This window comes from Elaeis guineensis, chromosome 1 (assembly GCF_000442705.2).
Source record: "Elaeis guineensis isolate ETL-2024a chromosome 1, EG11, whole genome shotgun sequence".
NCBI lineage: Eukaryota > Viridiplantae > Streptophyta > Magnoliopsida > Arecales > Arecaceae > Elaeis > Elaeis guineensis.
In genome coordinates, this window is record NC_025993.2 from 5,504,728 (window position 1) to 5,530,053 (window position 25,326).

The 25,326-nt window shown below is 46.1% G+C and overlaps 2 protein-coding genes across 2 annotated transcripts in view; one reads left to right on the top strand and one right to left on the bottom strand.

Annotated features, from left to right (window-relative positions):
* The window catches only part of LOC105037887 (glycolipid transfer protein 3), an 18,407-nt gene extending 252 nt beyond the window's left edge, over positions 1–18,155 (top strand). Inside the window, exons 1-6 of the mRNA XM_010913503.4 lie at positions 1–116; positions 12,672–12,727; positions 13,712–13,839; positions 14,025–14,160; positions 17,678–17,821; positions 17,924–18,155. The exon at positions 1–116 is cut by the window's left edge and continues 252 nt beyond it. Coding sequence (XP_010911805.1) covers positions 1–116; positions 12,672–12,727; positions 13,712–13,839; positions 14,025–14,160; positions 17,678–17,821; positions 17,924–17,959 — 616 coding nt within the window. The 3' untranslated portion in view covers positions 17,960–18,155. The remainder of the gene's footprint in view (positions 117–12,671; positions 12,728–13,711; positions 13,840–14,024; positions 14,161–17,677; positions 17,822–17,923) is intronic.
* Positions 18,156–21,826: 3,671 nt separating this feature from the next.
* Positions 21,827–22,648, bottom strand: LOC105037922 (dirigent protein 19-like). Its single transcript, XM_019848319.3, has one exon. It carries the CDS (start codon positions 22,617–22,619, stop codon positions 22,116–22,118), a length of 504 nt encoding a protein of 167 aa, XP_019703878.1. The 5' UTR covers positions 22,620–22,648; the 3' UTR covers positions 21,827–22,115.
* Positions 22,649–25,326: the final 2,678 nt, after the last annotated feature.

Consider the following 25,326-nt stretch of genomic DNA (forward strand, 5'->3'; position numbering starts at 1 on the left):
GAAGTGGTCGGACATAAGGTTGGCAACTGAGGAACTCTCTTTGGTGAATCCTGAGGAGAAGAATATCTCCACCTTGGCCTTCTTAGGTGTCTCCAACCTAGTACTTCAAGTCCTTGGTTTGCTCTCTCTCTCTTTCTCTCTCTCTCGGATCTTCATTTTTGTAGTCATTTAGACTCCTGTAAAGGCTCAACTGCTCAATTCTAATAACTATCAAGGATAAATTCAAGTTCTATTGATCATGTCATGTGGAAATCTATCCCTCTATGTCAAGAGATACATACACACCCACATGTGGATATCTATCTGCTCTCTTTTGTTTTTTTGATGTAGGGATATTTATCTACTCTCTCTCTCTCACAAGCATTCATAAAAAGACTCCTCCAAATTGATGAAAAAAAAAAAGCATTCATGAAAAGACGACAAACATATATACATGTGCTGAGGACTCAGGAGAGATCTAGTGGGCATGAGATTTTTTACAGTTTTAGTTTATAGATTGTAATGTAATCTTTCGACCATGGACTCTGTTGCGGCCAATCCCCTCGTCGCTTAGTCATCGGGAATAAACGCCTGCAAAAAAAAATCCACGCTGATCGGAGGCGGCTCCGACGGAGACCCTCCGACGGTCAAATCAGAGAGAAGACTAAGTAACAGTAAAAAGGAGACAAGGAGCTCTACGGGGAGAGAGAGGGAGAGGGAGAGGGAGAGGGAGAGCCTAAACGTTTTTCCTGGAGCTCCTCCCTAGCACTGTTGCCTTCCCCGATTTATAGTGGGAGGTGGTATGGCCTCGCCGTCGGTGATGTAGATAACTGGAGGGTTGTCAAATCGCCGGAAGTTGTCATGTCGTTGACAAAGTTGACAGGTCCTAGGAATTAATTCTCGTCCTTAGCAAGACAGCGCCCCAGGCTTCCTGGTAGGGTAATGCCCCCTGGCGCTCGTACGGCGTTTACTTGATAGGACTGCAGCCCACGCCGCTCATCCGGCGTCCAGGAGGGCCTGTAGAGGTGGGACGTCAGCCACCCAAACTGGTAGTGAGTCGTCAGCGTCCCATCCGATGGGAAGTCGGTGACGGGGGGTCGGCCCTTAGGCGATCGGAGGCGACGTGGGGCCGCTAGGCCGATCCGCTCCGATCGGGGCACAATCGGTGGTCGCTGTCGGTGTCGTCCGCCGTCGGTCGGGAGGAGTCGGTCGATCGGATGGAGTCGGTCGGTCGGATGGAGTCGGTCGGTCAGTATATCCCAACAGTTGCCCCCCACTCCTGAGCCTGATGTCGCATTGGCCTGCGTCTCCACGCGGGTAGGACGTTGGGCGAAAGGAGTGGATTCCTTGCTGCGTCCTGGACCAAGTTTGCCGATCTCACCGACGGATGGTCCGGGCAAGTCGATGTCAGGTGTCCCGTTGTCTGATGATGCGACGTCAAACAATCCAGTGTCAGGCGATCGGGTGTCAGACGATCCGGTGTCAGGCGATCGGGTGTCAGACGATCGAGTGCCGGATGATCCGGTGTCAGGCGATCGGGTGTCAGACGATCCGGTGTCAGGCGATCGGGTGTCCGACGCCTTTTGGGGAATGCAAACCGCCATCCGACGTCGGTTCTGGGAGCGCGGGTCGCTGTCAGGCATCCCATCGGGGACGCGAATCGCCGCGGGCAATTTAATTCCGAATCGCGGCCCTTCCGCCGCGTGTCAGGGGTTGTTGGGCCGGCATCCTTCACATTTAATGAAGGCGACGTGGCCCTTCCGGAATGGGTGCGCCGAACTGCCGGATCGAAAGGGGGGCTCGGATGCCGCCTCATGTCGCTCATCCGAGAAGTCTTGATCGGCGCGGTGTCATCTCGACCGTCGAACCACCCTATATATATGGGGCCACTTATACTCGAAGCTCCATTTCTGACGGTTTTGCTGCGGAGACTCTGTCCAAGCAGTTCCTCCGTCGTCGCCGGCAGCTGCCCCCTCCCCCACTCTCGCAAGGGTCCATCCGGGGTTTGTGCTCCTTTCTATCTTGCTCTAGTTCTCCTTAAAACCCTTTCTCTTCCTTCTCCTTCTCCTTCGGTCTTGTCTTCTTCTTGGTTCTGGTGTTATGGCCAGAACCTCACCTCAGGGGGCTCGGTCGGGAAACCCGACCGATGACCTTCGGTCGACTCTGGAAGTTGAGGTTTCCTCGCTTTCGGGGCCGAATGTTGATCGGCTTCGGGATCAGTATCATATCCCGGAGCAGTTCCAACTTTCCACCCCAGGGCCGGCGGTCGGGTTAACAACCCACCCGCGGGCCAGGTGGCACTGTACGTCGAGGACCTCCGGGCTGGTCTTCGGCTTTCGATTCTGGAGTTCGTCCGAAATCTGCTAGATTATTACGGACTTTGTCCGGCGCAACTGGCGTCGAACTCTGTTCGGCTAATAATTAGCTTCGTCCTGTTGTGTCAGCTTCTGCCGACCAACCCTCGTATCTCTCTCTTTCGGGCATTTTTTATCCTCCGACCCCACCCTAAGGCCCGAGGGTGGTGGCTCTTCAACCCCCGGAAGGGTCTTTCCTTCATCACTGGCCTTCCATCGTCTATTCACAGGTGGAAGAACCAGTTTTTCTTTGTTTCTTCTTCTTCTCCCTGGGGCTTCTCTTCTCATTGGGGCGTGCCCCGAACCGAGGCGAACGAGAACAGCCGGGTGGAGGCGGACGACCGGGAGGACTTCCACCGACTCAAGGACATGTCGGTCCCGAAGCAGAGGGAGCTTGTTACTGAACAAGCCCTCTATGATGCTGGCCTGAGCCTGATCCCCCGCCTAGGTATCGTCCGATCCATTGGTTGTCTTTTTATTTGGCATTCGTTCTCGTGCATATACTGATCCTTCTGTCGGCATCGCAGGGACACCACCGAGGATGAGGCCGACCGACGCTGAAATCAGACAATATGCGGTGAGGAAGAGGCCGGCGTCGGGGGCCGGACCTTCACGGCCGTCGAAGAAACCCTCCATAGCGGCGCCGACCGTCGCAGCGTCGGCGATCGATCAGTCGGAGCCGGTGATTGCACTCTTGGCTCCAACGGTGCAACCGGAGGAGCGACCGACGGAGGAAGCGGCTGAAGGAACATCGACGGCTTCGCCGATGGGAGTGGCGTCGGATGCCATTCGGGAACCCGAACGTCATCCGACGGCGTCTGCAGCTGCAACGGGGGGTGCTGCGTCAAGCTCGAGCATCCCCCCTTACCCGATCTACGGGCCGGGGCGGCCGATAGGGGGAAAGCCCCGATGGCCCCTGCCGACGATCGAAGGTCGGGGAGCATCGCCGCGTCACCTGGCGCCCAGGTCCCCGAAGGAGCGTCGGCGCTGGCAGACCACAACTTGGCCAGGAGACTGTGCCAGGGGATCCTTCTCCCAGCCGACGTGGAGGTGCTGAAGTCTCGACAGGTGATCGAGATGCTATCTTCGTTCTACCCGACCATGGTCGGGGTAAGTTCCACTTCGTCTCCTTCCTTCTTAGTGTTTTCATTACTTCGCTTTCCTGACGTAGCGCCCACGTTTGCAGCTAATCTATACCATATCTGAACTTGAGGTCGGGTACCGGAGGTTCGGGAACGTTCGGGCGGCCTGGAAGGACAGGGCGACGGCCGTCGAGACCGACAAGGCGGTGCTGGTCGAACACCTGAAGCAGTCGACCGATCGGGAGGTGAGGCTGGTGGACGAGGTCTCTCGTCTCGGGTCCGAACTCAAGTCGGCCCGAAAGGAAGCCAAGCGCAAGGGTCGGACTGCACATCGTCTGCGGTGCGAACGGGACGGCGTCGCCGTCGAGCTCAAGGCCGAATGCGAGCAGCTCTAGGTCAGCCTGGAGAATCTCGCCAAGACTGAGGAGGACTTGTCGATTGCCCAGGCTGATGCCGACATAGCGAAGGCAGAGACGGAGTTGGCGAAGGACTCTCTCGATCGGGTGGAAGCGGAGGCGAGGTCGGCGAAGGAGTCAGTGAGTCGGGCGGTGGATGACTTCCGTGGCTCCGACAGGTATCGAGAGGAGCTGCTGGAGTCCGGCTTTGCGTCGTACCGGGTGGGGTACAAGGACGGTCGGGATGCAGTCCAAGCTCTGTACCCGGAGTTGGACCTCAGCGGTATCATTCCACCGGGGGCCGAGGACCAAGCCACGGAAGAGATGGCCGACCTGTCGTCGGGGGACGTCGCTGCGGCGGGAGAGGCCGTCCCGGAACAGATTGCCGAAGGAGGGACGGTCCTGACTCCTGACCAGGCTCCGACCCATGATCCAGCGCCGACCGTTGGTCCAGCACCGACCGACGATCCTGCTACGGCCGTCGACCCAGTGCCGATCATGGTGGATACACCGGTCATCCCCGAGCTTCCATTAGTCGAAGAGATTGACTCCGAAGGATGATCGCGGCCTTATCTTCCTTTGTTGTTTTTGTTTTTCTTTGCGCACTTGTAACCGGGCTTTGGCCCAATTTTGTAGTCAAATGAACTTAAGAAATTTCTGATTTCCTTTTCGACTTCCTTTTCTTGCCTGTCGGGATGTACTTGTAGTCGTGGGGTCATAAGGTCGGAGGGCCGCGGTCTTGACGTGCCGCATTAGGACACCCAACGACATCCCGAGTCGTTAGTCGAGATAGTCGGTGGTGCGGTATAGGGTAAGCAAGACGAACCCCGACCACTGATCGCCCGTCTTAAGACCTGGACCGAACATCCACCGTTAGGTCGAAAATCGAATGCTAGGGTCGAACGTACGTCGTCCTGGCATGAGTCGGGGGTCGACCAACTTCCAGGCACGAGTCCATTGAGTCGGTCGTGTCGGCAGAGTCGAAGGTCGTTCGTGGGGGACGAAAGTCGACCGACTTTCGGAGGCACCCCGATGACCCGAATGTCATCCGATGCGATCAGTCAGACTGTGTCTGGTACATCATCGCACGCAGTTGACATGTCTGGTCGGGAAAGCGATGGCAAGTCGAGTTTTCCTTACCCAGACTTAGGTCGGGCACTTGTGTAGCACCGTGTGATAAATGGTGGTAAGCCGAATACCCTTCGACCGGCCTCAACCCGGTCGGTAAGTCGTGAACGCGGCATCGGTTGCGTTGGCGCTTTTGCCTTTCCCGACCGGAGCGGGGTCGGCGAGTCGGCCGATCGTTCTAGCCGAAAGTTTTAGATGTAGGAGTGTAACTCCCATTTTCGCAGGTGCGTCGGTCCTTTAAGCGTCCGATGCATCGTTGGCGGTCGGTCCGATGGCCCGCAGTAGAACGTTAAGTTCGGGTTGGGACGTCGGAGGCTCGCATCCCTTGGTGAGCACCGAACAACAGTCGAAGAGTTGAAATTCTAGACTCCAAAGTTTAAACTGAGTTCATGTTCCGAATGGGGGAGATACAGAGTTCACTGATAGTACAACCTCAGATTGTCGGCGTTTCAGGTCTGGGGAATGGGTCTCCCTTCCAGGGTTTCTAGCCGATAAGCTCTTGGTCCGTAGGTGTCAGCCACCTTGTAGGGTCCTTTCCAGTTCAGGGATAATTTTTTCTGGTCCAAGGGTTTTGAGACCTCCGCCTTTCTCAAAACCAGATCTCCAGGCCGAAAGAGCTTCGGCTTCACCCTGGCGTTGTAATATCGGGCCACCTTTTGTCGGTAAGAAGCCATATGAAGTTGTGCCTCGCATCGGAGCTCGGGTAAGAGGTCCAAGTCGGCTCTCCGACACTTGGAGTTGTCCGGCTCACGATACTGCTCGACCCTGGTTGACGGCAACCCGATCTCTAGCGGGATCATGGCTTCGTTCCATAGGCCAAGCTGAAAGGTGATTCTCCGGTCGGGACACGAGGTGTCGTCCGGTACGCCCATAGGACGGAGTTCAACTCTTCGACCCAGAAGCCCTTGGCTTCATTTAGCCGGGTTTTGAGCCCATGCAATATGGTCCGGTTGGTCACCTCGACCTCGCCGTTAGACTGTGGATGCCCGACCGAGGTTAATCGGTGTGTGATCTGAAATCTTGCGCAGAAGTCTCTGAAGTCCTGGTTGTCGAACTGTCGCCCATTGTCGGTAATGATGGTGTTTGGCAGTCCGAACCGAAAAATGATGGACTTCTGTACGAAGTCTTCCATCTTCCGCTCAGTGATTTGTGCTAAGGGTTTGGCTTCCACCCATTTAGTAAAGTAGTCGATCGCGACGACGATGAATTTCGTTATCTGGATGCCGGAGGAAAAGGTCCGAGTATGTCGATTCTCCACTGGGCAAAGGGCCACGGGGCAATGACCGGAGCAAACTGGCTGGCGGGTCGGTGTTGTATGTTGGCATACTTCTGGCATGGTTCGCACCTCCGAACCAATTCAGTAGCGTCCTTCTTCATAGTGGGCCAGTAGTAGCCCTGTCGTAGGACTTTGTAAGCCAAGGACTTGCCCCCTAAGTGATCGCCACAGATTCCTTCATGTACTTCTCTGAGGGCATAGTCCGCGTCGGTCGGCCCTAGGCACTTCAGCAAGGGAAAGGAGAATGACCTTTTATACAGTCGGCCGTCGATCATTACGTACTGGGAAGCCACCCACCGGAGTCGTTTGGCCTCCGCAGGGTCTTCGGGGGTAGATCCGTTGGTCAGGTACTGAGCGATCGGGTCCATCCAGCTCGGCCCCGCCGCTAATTACAGTACTTCCTCGACCTCGTCGATGCTCGGCCGCTCAAGACTTTCCACGAAGGTCCGACCCAAGGTGCCGTAGTCGGATGTCGTGAGCCTGGAGAGTGCGTCGGCCCGAGCATTTTCCGTCCTGGAGATGTGGGAGATCTCAAAGTACTCGAAGGACGCCATGAGATCTTTCACTTTTTGGTGGTATTTGGCCATGGTCGGATCCCGTGTTTCGAACTCGCCTTTGATCTGCCCAACGATCAGTTGAGAGTCGGAGAAGACTTTGAGTCGGTCAACCTCGAGCTCCAGTGCTAATTTCAAACCCGCGACGAGCGCCTCATATTCGGCCTGATTGTTAGAGGCCTTGAAGTCGAATCGGAGGGCGTGCTCAGTAACCACCCCCTCCGAGTTGGTGAGCAGGAAACCGACCCCGCTTCCTTGAGCGTTGGAAGCTCCGTCGATGTGCAACACCCAAGCCGAATCGGGGTCACGATCGGAGGTCCCGACCTCCACGGGGCTCTCCTCCCCCGACGGTAGGTCGGTCGTCGGGCATTCGATGATGAAGTCGGCCAGAACTTGAGCTTTGAGGGCAGGTCGTGGCTGGTATTGAATGTCGAATTCGCTCAGTCTCACAGCCCATTTCGCCAGCCGTCCTGATGTGTCAGGGCGGTGCAAGATGGCTCTCAGGAGCTGGTCGGTGAGGACCACGATAGCGTGTGCCTGGAAATACGGATGAAGTCGCTGTGCTGAAATGACTAGAGCGAAAATCATTTTCTCTGCTTTCGAGTATCGAGTCTCAGCTTCGTGGAGCACCTTGTTGACATAATATATCTGTTGGTGAACCCGGTTCTCGTTCTCTCGGACGAGCACTGAACTAACCGCCTCCAGAGAAGTAGCCAGGTAAAGGTACAGGACCTCCCCGACCTCCGATCTTACGAGGAGTGGCGGAGAGGCCAGGTACTTCTTTAGTTCCTCGAAGGCTTGCCGGCACTCGTCCGGCCAAGAGAACTGCTTGGCTTGTCGCAAGGTTTTGAAGAACGGGAGGCATCTCTCAGCCGATCGAGAAATAAATCGACTGAGCGTGATGATCCTTCCATTGAGTTGCTGCACCTCCTTCTTGGTGTCCGGATGTCGCATGTCGACGATGGCCCTGATCTTCTCGAGGTTAGCCTCGATTCCCCGTTGCGAGATGAGGAATCCTAGAAACTTCCCTGAGGTCACTCCGAAGGCGCACTTGGTCGGGTTCAGCTTCATCCGGTGTCGTCGCAGAGTGCGGAAGGTTTCTTCGAGATCCCGGACATGATCCGGAATTCGCACACTCTTTACCAGCATGTCGTCGACATACACTTCCATGTTGCGCCTGATCTGATCTTTAAAGACCTTGTTGATCAGTCGTTGGTAGGTGGCGCCAGCGTTCTTCAGTCCGAACGGCATTACTCCGTAGCAGTAGAGGCCTTTGGCGGTCACGAAGGCGGTGTGTTCCTCATCTTCGGGCACCATCCGGATCTGATTGTACCCTATGAAGGCGTCCATGAAGCTGAGCAGTCGATAATCGGATGTCACATCCACCAGCTGGTCGATCTTCGAAAGTGGAAAGCTGTCCTTTGGACAGGCCCGATTCAAGTCGGTATAGTCGATGCAAATCCTCCACTTCCCGTTGGCTTTTTTCACCATGACAACATTGGCGAGCCAATCGGGGTAGGTGGCCTCTCTGATGAAGCCTGCATCGAGCAGCTTGTCCACCTTCTCGTCGATGGCGTTCTGTCTTTCTGGAGCAAAAGACCTTTTCTTCTGCCTTACCGGCCTCACTGCTGGGTCGATGTTGAGTCGGTGCGTCATCATTTCCGATGAAATTCCCGGCATATCCGCCGCCGACCAGGTGAATACGTCGGTATTTGCCTTCAGCAGCTCAGCCAAACGTCGTCGCTCGGGGTCGGGTAATTGAGACCCGACCCACACTTTTCTGTCAGAATTTTTCGCTATTACGATGGGAACGAGCTGTTCGGCCGGCTCGCTCCGCTCTTCTTCTTTCCTTGGGTCCAGCTTGTCGACCGTTAGGGGACCCATTGATCCGTCGCTTCGAGCAGAGATCTGAAAGCATCGTCGGGCGAGGCTTTGATCTTCGCGCATCTACCCGATGCCATTTTTGGTCGGAAACCGAACCAGGAGATGATACGTGGAAACTATCGCTTTGAGGGCGTTTAGTCCGGGTCTTCCAAGTGTGGCGTTGTAGGCCGAGAGCACTTGGACGACCGCAAAAGTCAGGTGGACTGTGCTTTATCGTGGTTCGGCTCCGACCGTCACGGGCAGGGTGACCTCTCCTTCCACCGTGACAGCGTCTCCAGCAAAGCCTATGAGGGGCGTAGAGACTCTCTTGAGCCGGTCGGTCGATAGTTGCATCCGGGAGAAGGTTGAGTAAAATAAAATGTTCGTTGAACTTTCATTATCTACAAAGATTCTTTTTACATCGTAATTCGCTATTGTTGCCGAGACAACAACAGCGTCATCATGGGGGGTTTGGACACCCCGAACATCTTCTTCTGTAAAAGTGATTACATCGTCCGGGCGTGGCTTCTTCGCCGGCTCCCCTCCAGCAGACGTCCTGGGCCCATTCGTTTGGAAATCATATTAATGACCCCGGTCGTAGGTCGATTATCAGTCACTTCTTCGGTCGGCTGGGGTCGTCGGTCGGCAATAGGTTGGATCGGCGGGTTCCTCTGAAATTTATCGAGATATCCCCGACGGATGAGAGCTTCGATCTCATCCTTAAGTTGGATGCATTGTTCGGTATTGTGGCCGTGGCCCTAGTGGAATCGGCAGTATTTTTGCCGGTCGAGGCCCTTTGCCTTCAAAGGCGGAGGCCGTCGCAGGTACTCTTCCCCTTCGATCTCCATCAAAATCTGCGCACAAGGAGCGGAGAGGGGAGTGTAGGAATCGTACCTGGGGCGTGTCAGCCTCGGGCTCCGCCGTCGGGGCGACCTCTGGTCCCGTCGTGGGGGTGAGACCCGACGGTCGGTTGGGGGCCTGCTGGGCACGGCAGGGTCCCGACCCTTCCTCCGCTTCTCCTTCGGGCCTTTGGGCTCGGCCATACGCCGGTCGGAAGCTCCCTCGTCCGCACGCATATACTTGTATGCGCGCTCCAGCAGCTCAGCGTACGTTCGGAGGAGGGTTTTGTCTAGGGAGTAGGTGAACCGGGATACCCTCAGCCCGCACTTCATGGCCGAGACGGCCATGTCCTCATTGAGGTCCCGAACCTCGAGCGTGGCCGCGTTGAATCGTGCCACGAAGTGTCGGAGCGTCTCACTTTCTCCTTGTTTAAGGGAGAAAAGGCTGTCTGATGTTCGGGGCGGCTTTCGGCTGGTGCTGAAGTGGGCCACGAAGGAGTGCTCAAACTGTCCGAAGGAGTGGATACTTTCCGATCGAAGATCGGAGTACCAGGCCCTGGCAGCTTTGTGTTGCGTGGCAGGGAAGCCAATGCAAAGGAGAGCGTCGGTTGCCCCCTGGATCGTCATGAGAGCTCTGTAGCTCTCCAGGTGGTCGATCGGGTCGGTGGAGCCGTTGTAAGGCTCCACGTGTGGCATTTTGAACCGACTGGGGATCGGCTCATCGAGGATGAGTCGGGAGAGAGGTTGGACGGTCTGAAAGTCAACGTCATTCGAGGACTTCTGCCCGTCCACCTGCAACTGGGCAAGCCGACGGTCGATCTCGTCGAACCTGCGTTCGTAGTCGTCGATCCGTCGGTGTTGGAAGACCTTAGGAGTGGAGTCTCCAGAGGAGTCCGAGAGAGAGGCGGACGGCGTTCGCGGTCGCTTCTCCTTCCTTGCTCGTTCCAGCTGGGAAGGGGAGGACCGTCGAGACCGACGGGCATCACGCCGTGGGCGCTCCTCCTCCTTCCGGTGGGAGCGGCATGACAGGGGCTCCGGAGAAGGCGACGGCGATCGGTGCGGGCGTCGGTGGCTGCTCCTGGAGGGTATCGGACGGGCCATCGGTTGCTTGCCCGGTGAAGGCGGCAGTCGGATCGGTTGTTGCTGAAGGCTTTTGACCGCGTCCGTTAGTACGGTCATCTACCGAACTATTGCCACGATCTGTGCCTCCGCGGTCACTGCGGGACGCGGAGAGCTGGGCTCCGCCATGGAGGGTGGAGGGGAGGCCTCTTACCGGTGGAAAGAAAGCTTCGCCGATCCAGTGACCCTCGACCGCTGAGCTCTTGTCTTTGGCATCTCGAATTTCGTGGGGATAGTGTACCGTTACGAGAACCCGGAGCGTCCTGTACGTGTCTATACACTCCCCCTACCTGGCGCGCCAATCTGTTGCGGCCAATCCCCTCGTCGTCTGGTCGTCGGGAATGAGCGCCTGCAAAAAAAAGTCCACGCTGACCGGAGGCGGCTCCGACGGGGACCCTCCGACGGTCAAGTCAGAGAGGAGACTAGGCAACAGTAAAAAGGAGACAAGGAGCTCTACGGGGAGAGAGAGAGAGAGGGAGAGGGAGAGGGAGAGGGAGAGCCTGAATGTTTTTCCTGGAGCCCCTCCCTAGCACTGTTGCCTTCCCCGATTTATAGTGGGAGGTGGTATGGCCTCGCCGTCGGTGATGTAGACAACTGGAGGGTTGTCAAATCGCCGGAAGTTGTCATGTCATTGACAAAGTTGACAGGTCCTAGGAATTAATTCTCGTCCTTAGCAGGACAGCGCCCCAGGCTTCCTGGTAGGGTAATGCCCCCTGGCGCTCGTACGGCGTTTACTTGATGGGACTGCAGCCCACGCCGCTCATCCGGCGTCCAGGAGGGCCTGTAGAGGTGGGACGTCAGCCACCCAAACTGGTAGTGAGTCGTCGATGTCCTATCCGATGGGAAGTCGGTGACGGGGGGTCGGCCCTTAGGCGATCGGAGGCGACGTGGGGCCGCTAGGCCGATCTGCTCCGATCGGGGCACAATCGGTGGTCGCTGTCGGTGTCGTCTGCCGTCGGTCGGGAGGAGTCGGTCGGCCGGATGGACTCGGTCGGTCGGATGAAGTCGGTCAGTCGGTATATCCCAACAGACTCCGATGTCTCTGACAAGCAACACTCTTGGGGATCACCATGGACTACTACCTTGAACTATAATAGTGGGGCCAGGACTGTGCCTTGGTCACTTGGCAACAAGGGCTTGTTTTGCTATTTTGTGAAAGAAAAGAAGGTTATAATTTGGATGATTCAATGGGTCTGGGAAATTTTATCGTCTTTGGAATCTCTGGAGTTTTGCAGAACATTTACAAATTTTTGATATTAAACAGTTTAATTGAAGTTATGGTCTTGTGGAAAAGGGTTATTGCATGTTTACATTAACAAAGTTCAAAGAAAGATAGAGCACAATGAGAATTTCTACATAAAATGGGGCTTCCAAATATGACTAACTGATCTTGTGTTCATTTTAAAAGCCTCAACTCCAGAAACCTGACTCCATAAATATGGAATTCTAAGCATTTCTAACCGGAATATTTAGATTAAAGTTATCCTCCTTTACTTGCATTTTAATATTCATTTCTGAAGCATCTAAAGACAGCCTAGTGATGGATTCTTTTCATATTTGTACCATTTCCCTGAGAGTTAAATCTCATTTTAGTTTCATGAGACTTGAAAATCACTTTTCAGAACTCCTTCAGATAATCTGTTAACATTTAATATCAATTTTAGACCTGGATGCAGGTAATAAATCTGCCAAATGAATCATCATACTCAAAACATTCTTATTTATTTGTGTCTTGCATCAATTTTTCCTCTTACTCAAGTAGATGGCAGATCAGAACAATATGGAAAATGTATTAGCTGCGCATATTGTTCCAGCTGGTCCATCGGGACCTAAGTTTGGATCAATATCTATCCATATGTCTGAAAAAGGACATGAAGATCTGGGTCAGTTTTCCAGTATAAGTAGATTATAGTCATGAATGGCAAATAGTACACCTATTTGCTCCTTTAGTGCTGTCAACTTGCTTTGTTGCCTTGTTAATGAGCATGGATTTGGGCATTATCAGAAGCGAGCAAAATAAGCATAGCTCTGTCAGCATATAACTATTTCTTTCTCATATTTTATTGGGGTTGGTTGGTGCAGATAAGATTGGACCTTCAATGCTGGTCTTGAGGCAGGACATACAGCGGAATATTGAGGTAATCTTCGTTATTATTATTTTATTATTAGATAAACTTTGGTTCCAAGAAACCTCGCCACATCGATATGTTTTATAGTTAAAGAGATTAATCTTTTGAATTCTTCTTATGTCTTCTCTGTCCATATGATAATTTCTTTCTTTTGGGATTAACCTCGTGGGTTTCGCATTTAGTATGTTGCAACCATTTCTGTAGTAAGATCCCTGAAATTATGAATGAAACTTGTGACAAATATTTTAGTTTTGATAAACAATATCTGACCAAATTTCTCTGATTTGTGTCACCCCAAATTTCCCTGGATACAATATTAGCCTTCAATGACAACAAAAAGTAATAGCTAGTTAGCTGGTGTGACATGAGCTCATGCCTTGATAACTTAATCTAACTTGAGATTTTGAATGAGCCTGTATAGAGTTCTTTGATAGAAAGCTTATTAGATAGACAAGGTTGGTAGCATCATGCTGTTTCACCTGCCTCTTGTGCCATTTGTATGCAAACATGCCTGGATGCTTGATCGGCTGATATATCTCTCTGCAATCTGGCTGCTGCTAGAAATGGAACATGCATCTGATCTGTGACAAAATTCTTATGGATCAAGTAGTTGGAAGCAGCATGATCCTGCACTGCATCATCATGCTTGATCTCATATCCTGTTATCCGTTGTAAAAGTAGAAGACACATTTTTATTTCTTCCCTTTCTCTGTTATCCGTTATAAAGGTGCTATTGGTTTAGACGTTGGAACATTATATGGTTTCACACAGCAGATGTGCTTGATCTCGTATCCTGCACTGCACCATCATGCTTGATATGTGTGATCTTGGATAATTCCATCCTCCTTTATTTTCACTGCATGTATGCATTGTTTTCATACTTCAAGTATCTTTTGATACAATTGTAACTAGGCTCTTGTAGTTCATACGGTCACTTTACTGCTACGTATGTGACTGAACCAGGCTAAAGTACTAGTTTTTCTCTAATTGTAGAGAGTGGAAGAGCTATATTTATCAGACCCGACACTTTATTCAAGCTTGGTAGATATATTGAAGGAGGAGGCCGAAGGGAGCATAAGAAAGACCGAAAGCTGTACCAAAGCTGTCGTATGGCTTACCAGGTCCATAAAACATTTGAATTCAGGAAAAAACACTCCAAATATTAATTTCTGATTCCATCTTAGTTTTCACAGTAAGCTAGCCTCAATTGAGTTAAATACAAGCTTGTACACTTGCTCCATCAAGCTATTATGATTTTATTCCTATATTCCCTTGTTCTTGTTATAAGACTACTTGGTGGCATCAGGTCCATTGATTTTGGAGTAACTTTGTTGGGAAAATTGGAGAAGGATCCTAGCTCGAGTCTTGAGCAAGCGGTAGAAGAAGCATACAAGAACACACTAAAGCCATGGCATGGTTGGATATCATCTGCAGCTTACAAAGTATTATCTCACTCAATTATTACTGCTTTCTTATATGAATGGTTGGTTAAGCGCAAAAAATAAGTATTATACAATAAATTCTCACACAGGACAGCACTGTACAAGCCATTATTTCTGCACATCGCTTGTTGAGTCCATGGATATTCATCTAAATTTCTAGGATACTCAAGGGATAAAGGAAAAACAAATAACAAACTTCAGCATCATTGTGTCATCAAACTTTGATGAAGAGACTTCTTGCCTAATCTGGTGGTGCTTCATCCAACTATGTCCACTATTTCATTGTCTTCATTTTTTTTGCGAGTACTGTTTCCTATTCTGTCTTAATTTTAACAAAAAATATTTTTAATCTTATGATTTACATATTTATAAACATAACAAAACCATCAGAACCATCAAATTCTTATCTGCCCCAGGTACCTCGGGGATCTCTTTATGTACATAAATCCAAATGGAGCTTGCACTTGTACTTGTTCAGTGCCCTGATGTCAAATTTCAGTTGTCATTGGTGCATTGCATGATTATGATCCAAGACCTTATAAATTCTTAATTTGACAATTCTAGTTAGTTTAAGAACTTGAAATTTATGTTTGAGATTGTTTTCTGCTTAACTGTTTCCAGCAGCTCTTAGAATTTGACATATTTTGACAAGTTATTTTCTTGCTCCTAACAGCCCAACCTCTCTTTGTTCAATGTCATTAGTTGCAACATCAACGAGACAAAAGAAAACTGTTCATTATCTATGCCGAACAACAAGAAACTATGGTTTAGATTGAAATTGGAAGTAGCTCAGTCATGGAAATGGTTTGGCTATTTGATCAGTCAATTGATATCACTCAAAAAGAAGAATGGCCTAGCTAATTTGATTTCAAAGCTTTGTAGCAGAAAACTTGTCTCAGAGATGCTGCACCTGACTTCAAAATCTCTAAGGAAACTTGCTAGCATGCTTGCTTCCTAAGTTCTATTCATCCAAAATCACTCTTTCATTGACTCGAACTTCATGTGACTAAGGTTTTGTTGAGACCGGCAGTGGAAACACTCACACAAATAATAGAGAGAATAAAAAGAAAAAAAATAACATAAAAATTTATACATGATTCGGTCCCTCAAATAGACCTACATCTACAATCCTGAAAAGAATGTCTCCACTAAAATAAAACTGCTACAATTTTTGAACGGACAAAATTGTAAACCCTCTCTTCCTCACAACTCCCCATGACTTCGATTACATCCTCTTAATTAACCTAAGACTTGGTTTGTTGTGATTCTTATAAATAAGAACCAGGAGGGCCTATTTATAGAAGCACCAGGCTCTCCCTGTTTTAGTCCCAACCGATGTGGGACTTTGAAAAATACTATGCTTGCTACAATAACTCTTCCCTTTTTCAAAAGTCCCACATATCTCTAATTTGTTGGAGAACCAAACTCTCTTCTCAATCTTCAGAGTTTTTATTCTTCTACTGCTTTCCATATCCGCTGACAAGGCATGTCCATCTAAGTAGTAGATGTTCTTCACTTTCTTCCTTCTTTGCATAACTAAGTTTCCACCATTGTATACTCCACGAATTTCCAATGCCAACATACTTGTACCCATGTGAAGCAAACTTACCCAATGAAATAATATTAGCTTCATCAGTAGGAATATACCTTACATCAGGAATTACTTTGACTTTATCATTGTAGAGCTTCAGGCGAACTCTTCAAATGCATTTAATCTTTTGCTTCAGATTGTTTTCCACAATAGTCAAAATCTCCCTCACTGTCCAAAGTGTCAAACAGATCTCAATTAGTATATACATAGATATCAGCAGCAGAATCCATCATCCAGCTAGAATTACTCTCAATAGCAGCCATGTTTGAGAGATAAAGTTCCTCATCAGTATTGACCATATTTACGGAAGAATCACCTTTTGACTTATCCATCAACTCTTTCAGGTTTTTTAAATCCTCTCTGAACTTTGGGCAGCGAATCTGGATGTGACCAAACTCTCTACAGTAATGACACTCAACAGTGCTAAAGTCTTTCAGTCGAGATCTCGATCTTCCACCACGTTGGTCACCTCTCTTCTTTCTTCCTCTCTCAGAACTCTCTGCAGCTAGTACTCGACTCTCTCTAGGATAATCTTCATCTCCCATCATCCTATTATTCTCTTTCAAAATCTTCATCACCTTATTTAACTGTAGTGTGCTTTTTCCTGCTAGCATTGACTGCACCAGTGGTTTGTAAGATCTGAGTAGTGAAGTCAATAAGAGCAATGCATGCTCTTCTTTCTTAATCGTTTCTCCTACATTTAATAGACGAGATACTAACTCATTAAATTTATTTGAATGATTAATAATATTACCTCCTTCCTCCATCTTCGGTAAGTACCAATCCATCTTCATCATCAAGAGGTTAGTTAACATGTTCAAGGCATACTTGCTCTCCAATATGTCCCATAACTTTTTCGGTGATGTCTCCTTCAATACCGTGATTTTAATTTGTGGGGCCAGTGCCGTTCAAATCGTACTAACTGCCTTTTTTTGGATTATACTTCAATATGAATCTTTTATCTCATTTGGCTTTTCATCCTGCAATACAGAATCAAGACCCTACTGTATCAAATAATCTCAAATCATGCATTGCCACAAAGTAAATTCAGTCTTTCCATCAAATATTGAAATCTCATTCTTCATGTAGTCATGGTGTTTAATAAATCTCCAATGAAACACCTTTACTCAAATAACCAGCAATAAGTATCATAAAATAAGCCAAATTTGAAAAAACCAACCTCAAAAAATAGAATTAGTATGTCGAAATTAGTCAGAATCAATCTCTTCACAAAAAATGCTGACGTGGCACCAGGACCCGCTGACGTGGCACTGACTGGTCTTTCATCTGGACTGCTGATGTGGCACCTCCTGCTCCTTTCTTTCTCCTCTCTTAGGTCGGCTTGTTGAGATCAGCAGCGGAAGCACTCACACAAATAATAGAGAGAATAAAAAGGAGAAAAACAATGCAAAAATTTTTACGTGGTTCAGTTCCTTAAATAGACCTACATCCATGATCCCAAAAGGAATGTCTCTATCTCTACTAAAATAAAACTGCTACAATTTTTGAATGGACAAAATTATAAACCCTTTCTTCCTCACAACTCCCCAAGATCCCGATTACACTCTCTTAGTTAACCTAAGGCTTGACTTGTTGTGGTTCCTAGAACCAAGAACCAGAAGGGCCTATTTGTAGGAGCATCAGACTCTCCCTATTTTAGTCCCAACCGATGTGGAACTTTGAAAAATACTATGCTTGCCACAACAAGTTAAGGTCTTATTTTCCCCTTGAATTGCATATTAGTTTTTTTTTTTAACTGTCCAACATGGACACTTGGTCTGTTTGAGGAAACGTATGATGAACGAAAGATTACGATCAAATGTTGAATTTAGGAGATATTGGATACTGTAATTGGTCTTCAGGATGTAGTGTCCAGTAGTTATTTTCTTGTTGATGATCTCTTTAACCAAAGTTGCAAATGAACAGGTAGCCTTGAAGCTCGTTCCAGAGAGAGAAATCTTCATCAGCTTGCTGATGGGCGAAGGGCAAGACTATGGTGCTCTGAAAGAAGATATCATGAAATTGGTAACAATGCTTCAGCCTCTTCTAGATGAAACTTATACCCTTCTGGTGCGTATGGGATCTTTTCTGTTTCTTTATTTTTTCTCTTTTTTGGTTTCTTTTCAATATTGTAACACTATACACTTAATTGAGTTTCTGCAACCTTTACAGAGGACTTATCGGTTGGACAGGTTGAAGTCTACGTAAAAGTGTTTTCCTCAGAAAAGAAGTCTATCAGTTGCCCAGTTGTCTTTAGACCTTCGATGTGTAAAATAAATGCTTTTTATTTTTGCTTGTAAAATATTCTTCAACAAGTTTTGAGATGTTATGTATATAGTGGAAGAGGCTGTAAATCAACTAATTGTTCATAACAAGATATAACTTTGTTGCAGCTAGCAGTGCATATCGATATTATCTGATTCTATTACAAATGTATATGAAATTCTTCCTCATATTCACCTTTTTAGATATTCAATATTCTGTAACATTGTTTTGCTTGTCCTTAACTTTCCTCAAGGATCTCAAAGTTTTTTCCTCGAGCTTTGAAAGTTATCAACTTTGATCGACCAAGCTCAATTAACGGCAGTACCTCCGATGGTTTTTCATGCAATGTTTCAGTGTTTGAGTCCTAGTATAAGTAGTGCGGGAGAGATGGAAAATAAATAAAGCTGAAAAAAAAAATCAATGGTAGAGTGATTTTCGCTTTACATACCCTAGAGTGTCCTAGCATGTATCTAGGCTGGGTTTTTGCTGGACTACTAGGAGCAAATCAAAACCGCAAGGAATAACCTACCCCAATATGGCGTACAAATCTCAGTTTGATGCTCATTTTAGATTAGAGTAGGAGAAATCCAAGTCATTGATACCAACCTATAATTACTTTATAGAAAAATTACAATGATACTCTTAAAATTTAATGCATTTACACTTGAACTCTAAAGAAAAATATTTCAAATAGACCCTAAAACTTTAAAAAAGTTGCAAAGAGGTTTGGCCATCTGTCTCCGTTAAGCAACATTATGATGTAAGAATCATCTGAGAGGTTAAATTTTATGAAATACTATAATTAATTTTTTGATTTTGGTGCGATCAGAGCTTGACATGTGGCCCGATTGAGATTCTTAAGAATGAAAAAAATAGAGAAAAAATCGGAGAAAAATATAGGAAAGATCAACGAATACAAAGGATGCATGGAAAAATTAAAAGGCATGACCTTTTTCTGCATACATTGATCAATTTTTTTTCTTTTCATTTTTTTCTCTTTTTCGGTGATCTATGGAAAGAAAGCACCTAAGGGAGATTGGATCAAGGGAAGGCCGACATTGGTGATTACGTGGAGAAAGGCGATGGCGGAGACCAGCGGAGGTGGTGGTAAGGAGAGCAGAGAGGAGGTGAAGCCTGCAATGGACATCCATAATTAACAACTTTAATTTGAAGGTTAATTGATGGAGTGTTTCTCCCATTAAATGGCCGGAACATGATCTAATAGCCTAGAGAATCATACCTAACAAATCTACAGATTCTGGCTAATAGCCTGTAGCTCAATCTGCACGTCAAAGAGGTATAAAGGGGACCAAAATAAGCAAGCTAAACTGAAAGGAGAATGGAGAAAAGCATGCCGCTTTCCTCTACTGTTCTTAAAAGTCTAACTAATTTAGCGTCGAAGGATCCCCCACCGAAATACCCCTGGTGAATGTAGTCTTCCATTTTAGATTTCCTTCGGTGTTTCGGATCCTGGACGGCATTCAGCTCCAACCATATCAGCATCCTTCTGGAGCTTGCGGCAACATAAATAATTTACATCTCTCGCTAATTCACTCAAATAAATATATATTACTTAGTTAATTATTTTTTTCATTTTCCATAATTTATGGTAGAAATAGAAATTTAAACTTAATTATAATTTAGCATTTAAAGTTAGTGAAGTTAAAAATTAAAACCATTGATTATTGAATTTATTATCATACTGAAACTCCAAAATTGATCTATGGTTCCATCTATTTACAATTCTATTCTTCATCTATGGCTTGTTAAATTAAAATCAAAGTTCTTTAAAAACTTTTATAAATTACTTGCTTTTTTATGCTAAATATGCATCACATATATACATATAAACTAGAAATGCTATTTCTTTCCCAAAAATTCCTTGACATGGGTGTAAAAGACCTGGCTTTTTTTGGGAACTAAGAGAGGTAATTTCAGCATTAGGTCTCCAAGTAACAACCTAACTTGTCATGCGTCACATTGAAAATTGGGTTTACACTCTTTCAGTGAGGGTGTGAGATTAACTTAGCATTATCTTTCAACTGAAGGAATGCTAGACTTCTTAATAGCAATTGGTAATTCAGAAACTACTTTCCAATACAATTTCCTTTTTTTTTTTTTTAGGGTTCAATAATTCCGTGGACTGGACTCAATTATTATTGAAGTTGAGGGTGAATCTAGTTGGATGAATATAGAATGATGGATTCTTTTTTTTTTAAAAAAAAAACCTTTTGGAACATAACTCTTACCGTCTTTGCTTTGAAAAAAAAAAAAAGGGTCTGCCAATCCTTAAAATGCTTACAATCAAAATTCAATTGTTTCAATAGTCTTTTGGTTTTGCACCTAGCAACTCCAAAATGGATGGTACCAATAGAATTGGTGAAATATGATATACTGTAGGTTAAAATATTGAGAATTTTGATTGTTCCTCGTGATTAATCTTGATTTGGACATCTCAATACACATAAGTCAAAAAATCATTTATTTGGGTAAGATGCTCTCAAATAAAGGAAAAAAAAATCTCTTTGTAGCAACATAGTAAACAAGAACTCAAACATTTGACATGTAATATTTCAGACATATATGTGGATATTCAACAAGGTCATTGTAGCATAGTAGTGAGTATTCCCGTCTGTTATGCCTAGGACTGATCCTGATATTTTTTAGATTGGGGCCAAATGAAAAAATGGATCCTTCTCTATTAAAAATTAACATACTTTAAATATTAATTATCATTAAAAAATTAATATACGTGTAATAATTTTTTATAGATATATTCATTAAGCAGTGTGTAAAATTCATCATTAATCTATTTAATTATTTTTTTTATTATGATATTATAGAAAGTCATCATTGTATCTCATTGAAACATCAATGCAGGGCTGGATCTGGGGCTTGGGGCGGTCATCCAGTCCGATCTGTCTCAAAGCTAGCCTTAGTCACATGGGCGACCCGGTTGGAAAGATATATAAAAATTTTTCATTTTTTTTAACATGCCTAGCTCCATGGTCAAGGCGTTGACATGCGCGTTAACTTGGTTATAGTTTATGAACATGATGGAGAGAGTGTGGCCGGCCAGGAGCACAGCAGAAGACTTGAAGGACATCTCGATTTCTAGCGAAGGCCATCAGCGTCCGGACCCTATTGACGTTGTTCCAAAGTGTTTGCACAGCTAAAATGCTGTTCTTGTCATTGTCCTGCCGGACAGAAAAGCCATGGCATGAAAAGATCAACATATTTAGGCACATTTCAGTTGTACCAATATAAATGTTCTAGACCATATTTTTTTCTTGATGTTGTCATCAAAGAGGCTTCGTGTTCATACGATATTAATCAACCCTTATTGTGTCCTATAATCAAGCAACACATCATGCCCATCAACTTAATTTTTAACTTTGTATCAACTTAACGCACAATAGAAGACATCCAAGAAGATTTGACTTTCATTTCGCTAGCTTTTTAGAATATTCAAATCATGTTCCATGGCATAGATGTTTATTTTTAATTGAATATGTTCATAAATTTCGGCACAACTTGGTTCGGTGGCAATAAATCTTGCCAAATATAATCATGTATGATTTATCTCTCTCTTGGTGCATTAAACAAAGAAGGATGAGATGAAGATGCCAATCTATAAGAAAAAAATTTATTGGTTAGAACGGTTCTATCATTTATATATGTACCTTGAACATCCAAAAGGAGTTGCTATATCATAAAAAAAAAATAAATTTTTTTATTTAAATCAGCAAAAATTATCAGCTAATGATTAAATGAATCTTTTTTTCATTTAAAATCTCAATCAAACTTGGATAATAATAAATTTTATTCTAATAATGAATGATGTGATAATTTTTTATTAGATGATCTAAGATACACATGATAGAATGGTTCCAATCGATAATTTCTCCATAGGAACATTTTTTACATAAATATCAACCAATGCCACTTACACAACTTTTATTCACGCTACCCAATCAAACTCCTTTGCAAACGCGACGGCAAGTGGATGGCAAATCAACAATGCAAGCATCAGTAATGCAACACGTAAAGATTGTACTCCACCACTGCATCCCCACTGGTTTTGTTCAAAGAGAAGGTCTTAACGATAGCATATCCCCGGGCAAGCCGGAATCTCCCACTGCCTTCCAACCACAGGCATTTCCTTCGTCGTCTCCAACACAGCATTCCTCCCCATTATCGTCAGCGTGCTCCCGTTGTACTCCCCTGCTACAAATACAAAATTCATGGCCAGTGCTAGTGCAGGATCATGAGCCGGCTGCGTTGCTAGCACGTAGAATCCCTGAGCCCGTCCGACCAGCTCCGACGTCAGGCTCGGTCCCGCCGTCAGCGGGTCGTCGAGCACGATGAGGTCTCCGAAGCTGGGAGGGAGCAATGCATTTGCCGTCACCACCCTCTTGGTTGTGAAGTTTCTCCCGGAGACGATGTCATGGAGGTAGAGGCGCAGATTGGTCTTCTTCTCGCTGGTCATGAGCTTGAACTCGTCGAAGAGATCGGCGGTCGACGCCGAGATCGCCATTGAAGAAAAGAGAATGAAGGTGATGGTGCACAAGGGGAGAGAGAGGCTCCTAAGAAACCAAGCCATGGCTGGGAGTCTCGAAGGGCACAAGCTGTTGTTAGATGCCTGAATGAAGAGAGAGCAAATGTCCCCTTATGGAATGCCTTTGGAGAAAGGATCTACCGTTGACTTGGATTTGTATGGGTCCCACTTTCTAGATTAATACCTATTGTGGAATATATTATACGGTGCCTTCTGGATGTGGAGGGATTGACTTGCACTTAATTTTTTTTTTTTTTTTTTGTTACAAGTTGTGGGTGTGGGGGGGGGGGGTGTGCGGGGGCGCAAAGGGAAGCAAAATAAAAGAGAAGAAAATCATCCGCTTTTGGAAAACCGGATTTTAGCCATATCGACAAAAATCAGCAGACGAGAGGCAGGGGGAAGCAGAGGAGAAGGAGGCAGCCACTGGAGATGAAGCCAGAGCATCTACTGGTTGATTAGCTTCTCGAAAAGCATGGGAGACAACAAAGTGATCGAGAGACGAGGCACATATAAGAATATCAGCTAACAATGGGTGCAGCGGGGGAAGAGTGTCTGAGCGATGGAATGAGAATAGGTTGTTACTGATATAGTTGATGACCGTTAAGGATTCTCCTTCAAGCCAGATGCGATTGAATCCCATTTGGACCACTGCAGATGTTAGAGCCACCCAAGCAGCATGGAGTTCGGCCTCCTGAATTGAGGAAGCAAGGGATCTGCCCGATGCCGCTAGAACGAGAGTGCCAAAATGATCTCTGATAATGAATATGTTGGAAAAAGTAAATATTAAATATATTTGAAGAAATTGAAAGATCATTTTGTAAACTTAATTGAAATGGCAAAAATCAAGAGTCACATGGAAAATCCAAGAGTCACATGGGAAGTCTAAATGATAAATTTATTAGGAGAGTCAAAAGGTCATTTCTTATACCTATAAATAGGTGGTTATTGTAGAATGTATGGTGTGGTGAAGTGGTATCAAGAATAAAAAAAAAAAGAGGGTTTGTGAAAAAAAGTTATATTGCTCCATTTTTTATATAGTTTCTCATACTATTATTGTATGTTCCACCACTATTACATATTCTATCAAAGTGGTATCAGAGCTCGGAGGTTGGAAATATGTCCAACAGCATGCAATTCCCATTCCACGACTCCACGGGAGCATCCAGATGAAGGCATTGCTAGGCTCCCAAGATATTTGGGAGGTTGTTGAAAAGGGATATGAAGAACCCAAGATGACGCGTACAAACGGCGCACAAAGAACGGCGCTTGTCGATCAAAGAAAAAAGGACAAAAGTCCTTTATTTCATCTATCAAGGCTAGATGAAGTCAATTCGAGAAGGTTGCTTGTGCCACCAACTCGAAGCAACTTGGGAGATCCTCGAGAACGCTCATAAGGGCTTGAGAAAGTGAAGAAGATGCGCCTCCAAATGTTGAGAGGCAGAGACTTTGAAGATGAAGGAAGGAGAATCCATCTCAGATTACTTCACAAAGGTTCTTTCTAATGTAAACCAAATGAAAATAAATGTGAGAATGGAGGACAAGCGTGTGGTGGAAAGATCCTAAGATCCTTAGATCAGAAGTTTGACTATGTTGTGGCTGCAATTGAAGAGTCCAAAGATATGGACACTATGACATTTGATGAACTCATGGGTTCTCTACAAGTCCATGAGCAAAGATCTTGATGCGGAAAGAAGAACCCTTGGAGCAAGCCTTGAAGTGCAAGCTCACCATCAATGAGAAGAAGGATGCCCAACTAGTGAAAGCAGTTAAATAAATCGTGGTCATAGTTATACCGTGGATACGGTCATGGACGAGGCCGTGGGACGAGGTTCCTTTGGACATGCAAGGAAGGGAGACACAAGAGTCTTACCTAATAAGAAAGTACACAAGGTTCCTCTGGCGAAAGAAGGCAACGAGGTTTCTCAAGAGGAGGACGAAGGTATGACAAAAGTAAAATTAAATGTTATACTTGTGGTAAATATGGTCATTACTCCTCAGAATGTTACCATAATGAGAATAACCAAGTGCATGAGAAGGTCAACTATGCAAAGAAGGAGGAAGGAGAAGATAGTATCTTGCTACTAGCAGAGAAGGGAGAAGAAGCTTCCAATGAAAATATTTGGTACTTGGATACCGGTGCAAGCAATCATATGTGCGGGTACAAACACATGTTCAAAAGTTAGATGAGATAGTGGAAGGCAATGTTTCTTTCGGTGATACCTCAAAAGTTCAAGTGAAGGGGATAGGTAAAATCCTAATTCAACTCAAGGATGGTTCTCAACAGTTCATTTCTAATGTTTACTATGTACCTAATATGAAAAAAATATCTTAAGTCTTGATCAATTATTAGAAAAAGAATTTGATGTTGTTATGGAAGATAGATATCTTTACTTAAGAAAACATGATCAGCTGATTGCAAAAGTACCTATGACCAAGAACTGAATGTTTATATTGAACATCAAGTATGTTATGACAAAGTGCTTGAGTGCATGCATAAAGGATGACACATGGCTATGTCACTTGAGGTTCGGGCATGTGAACTTTGGTTCTTTGAAACTCTTATCTTCCAAGGCGATGGTGAAGGGATTACCTCTCATTGGGGATATCCCTGAAGGAATATGTGAAGGATGTATTATTGGAAAACACTCAAGAGCTAGCTTCCCAAAGAGTCATTTCATCAAGCCCGAAGGCCTTTGCAACTCATCCATATGATATTTGTGGTCCCATCACACTGGCCTCATTTGGAGGTCGT

Coding starts and splice junctions, on each gene's coding strand:
- LOC105037922 (XM_019848319.3), bottom strand. CDS start 22,619: ATGGCTTGGTTTCTTAGGAGCCTCTCTCTCCCCTTGTGCACCATCACC.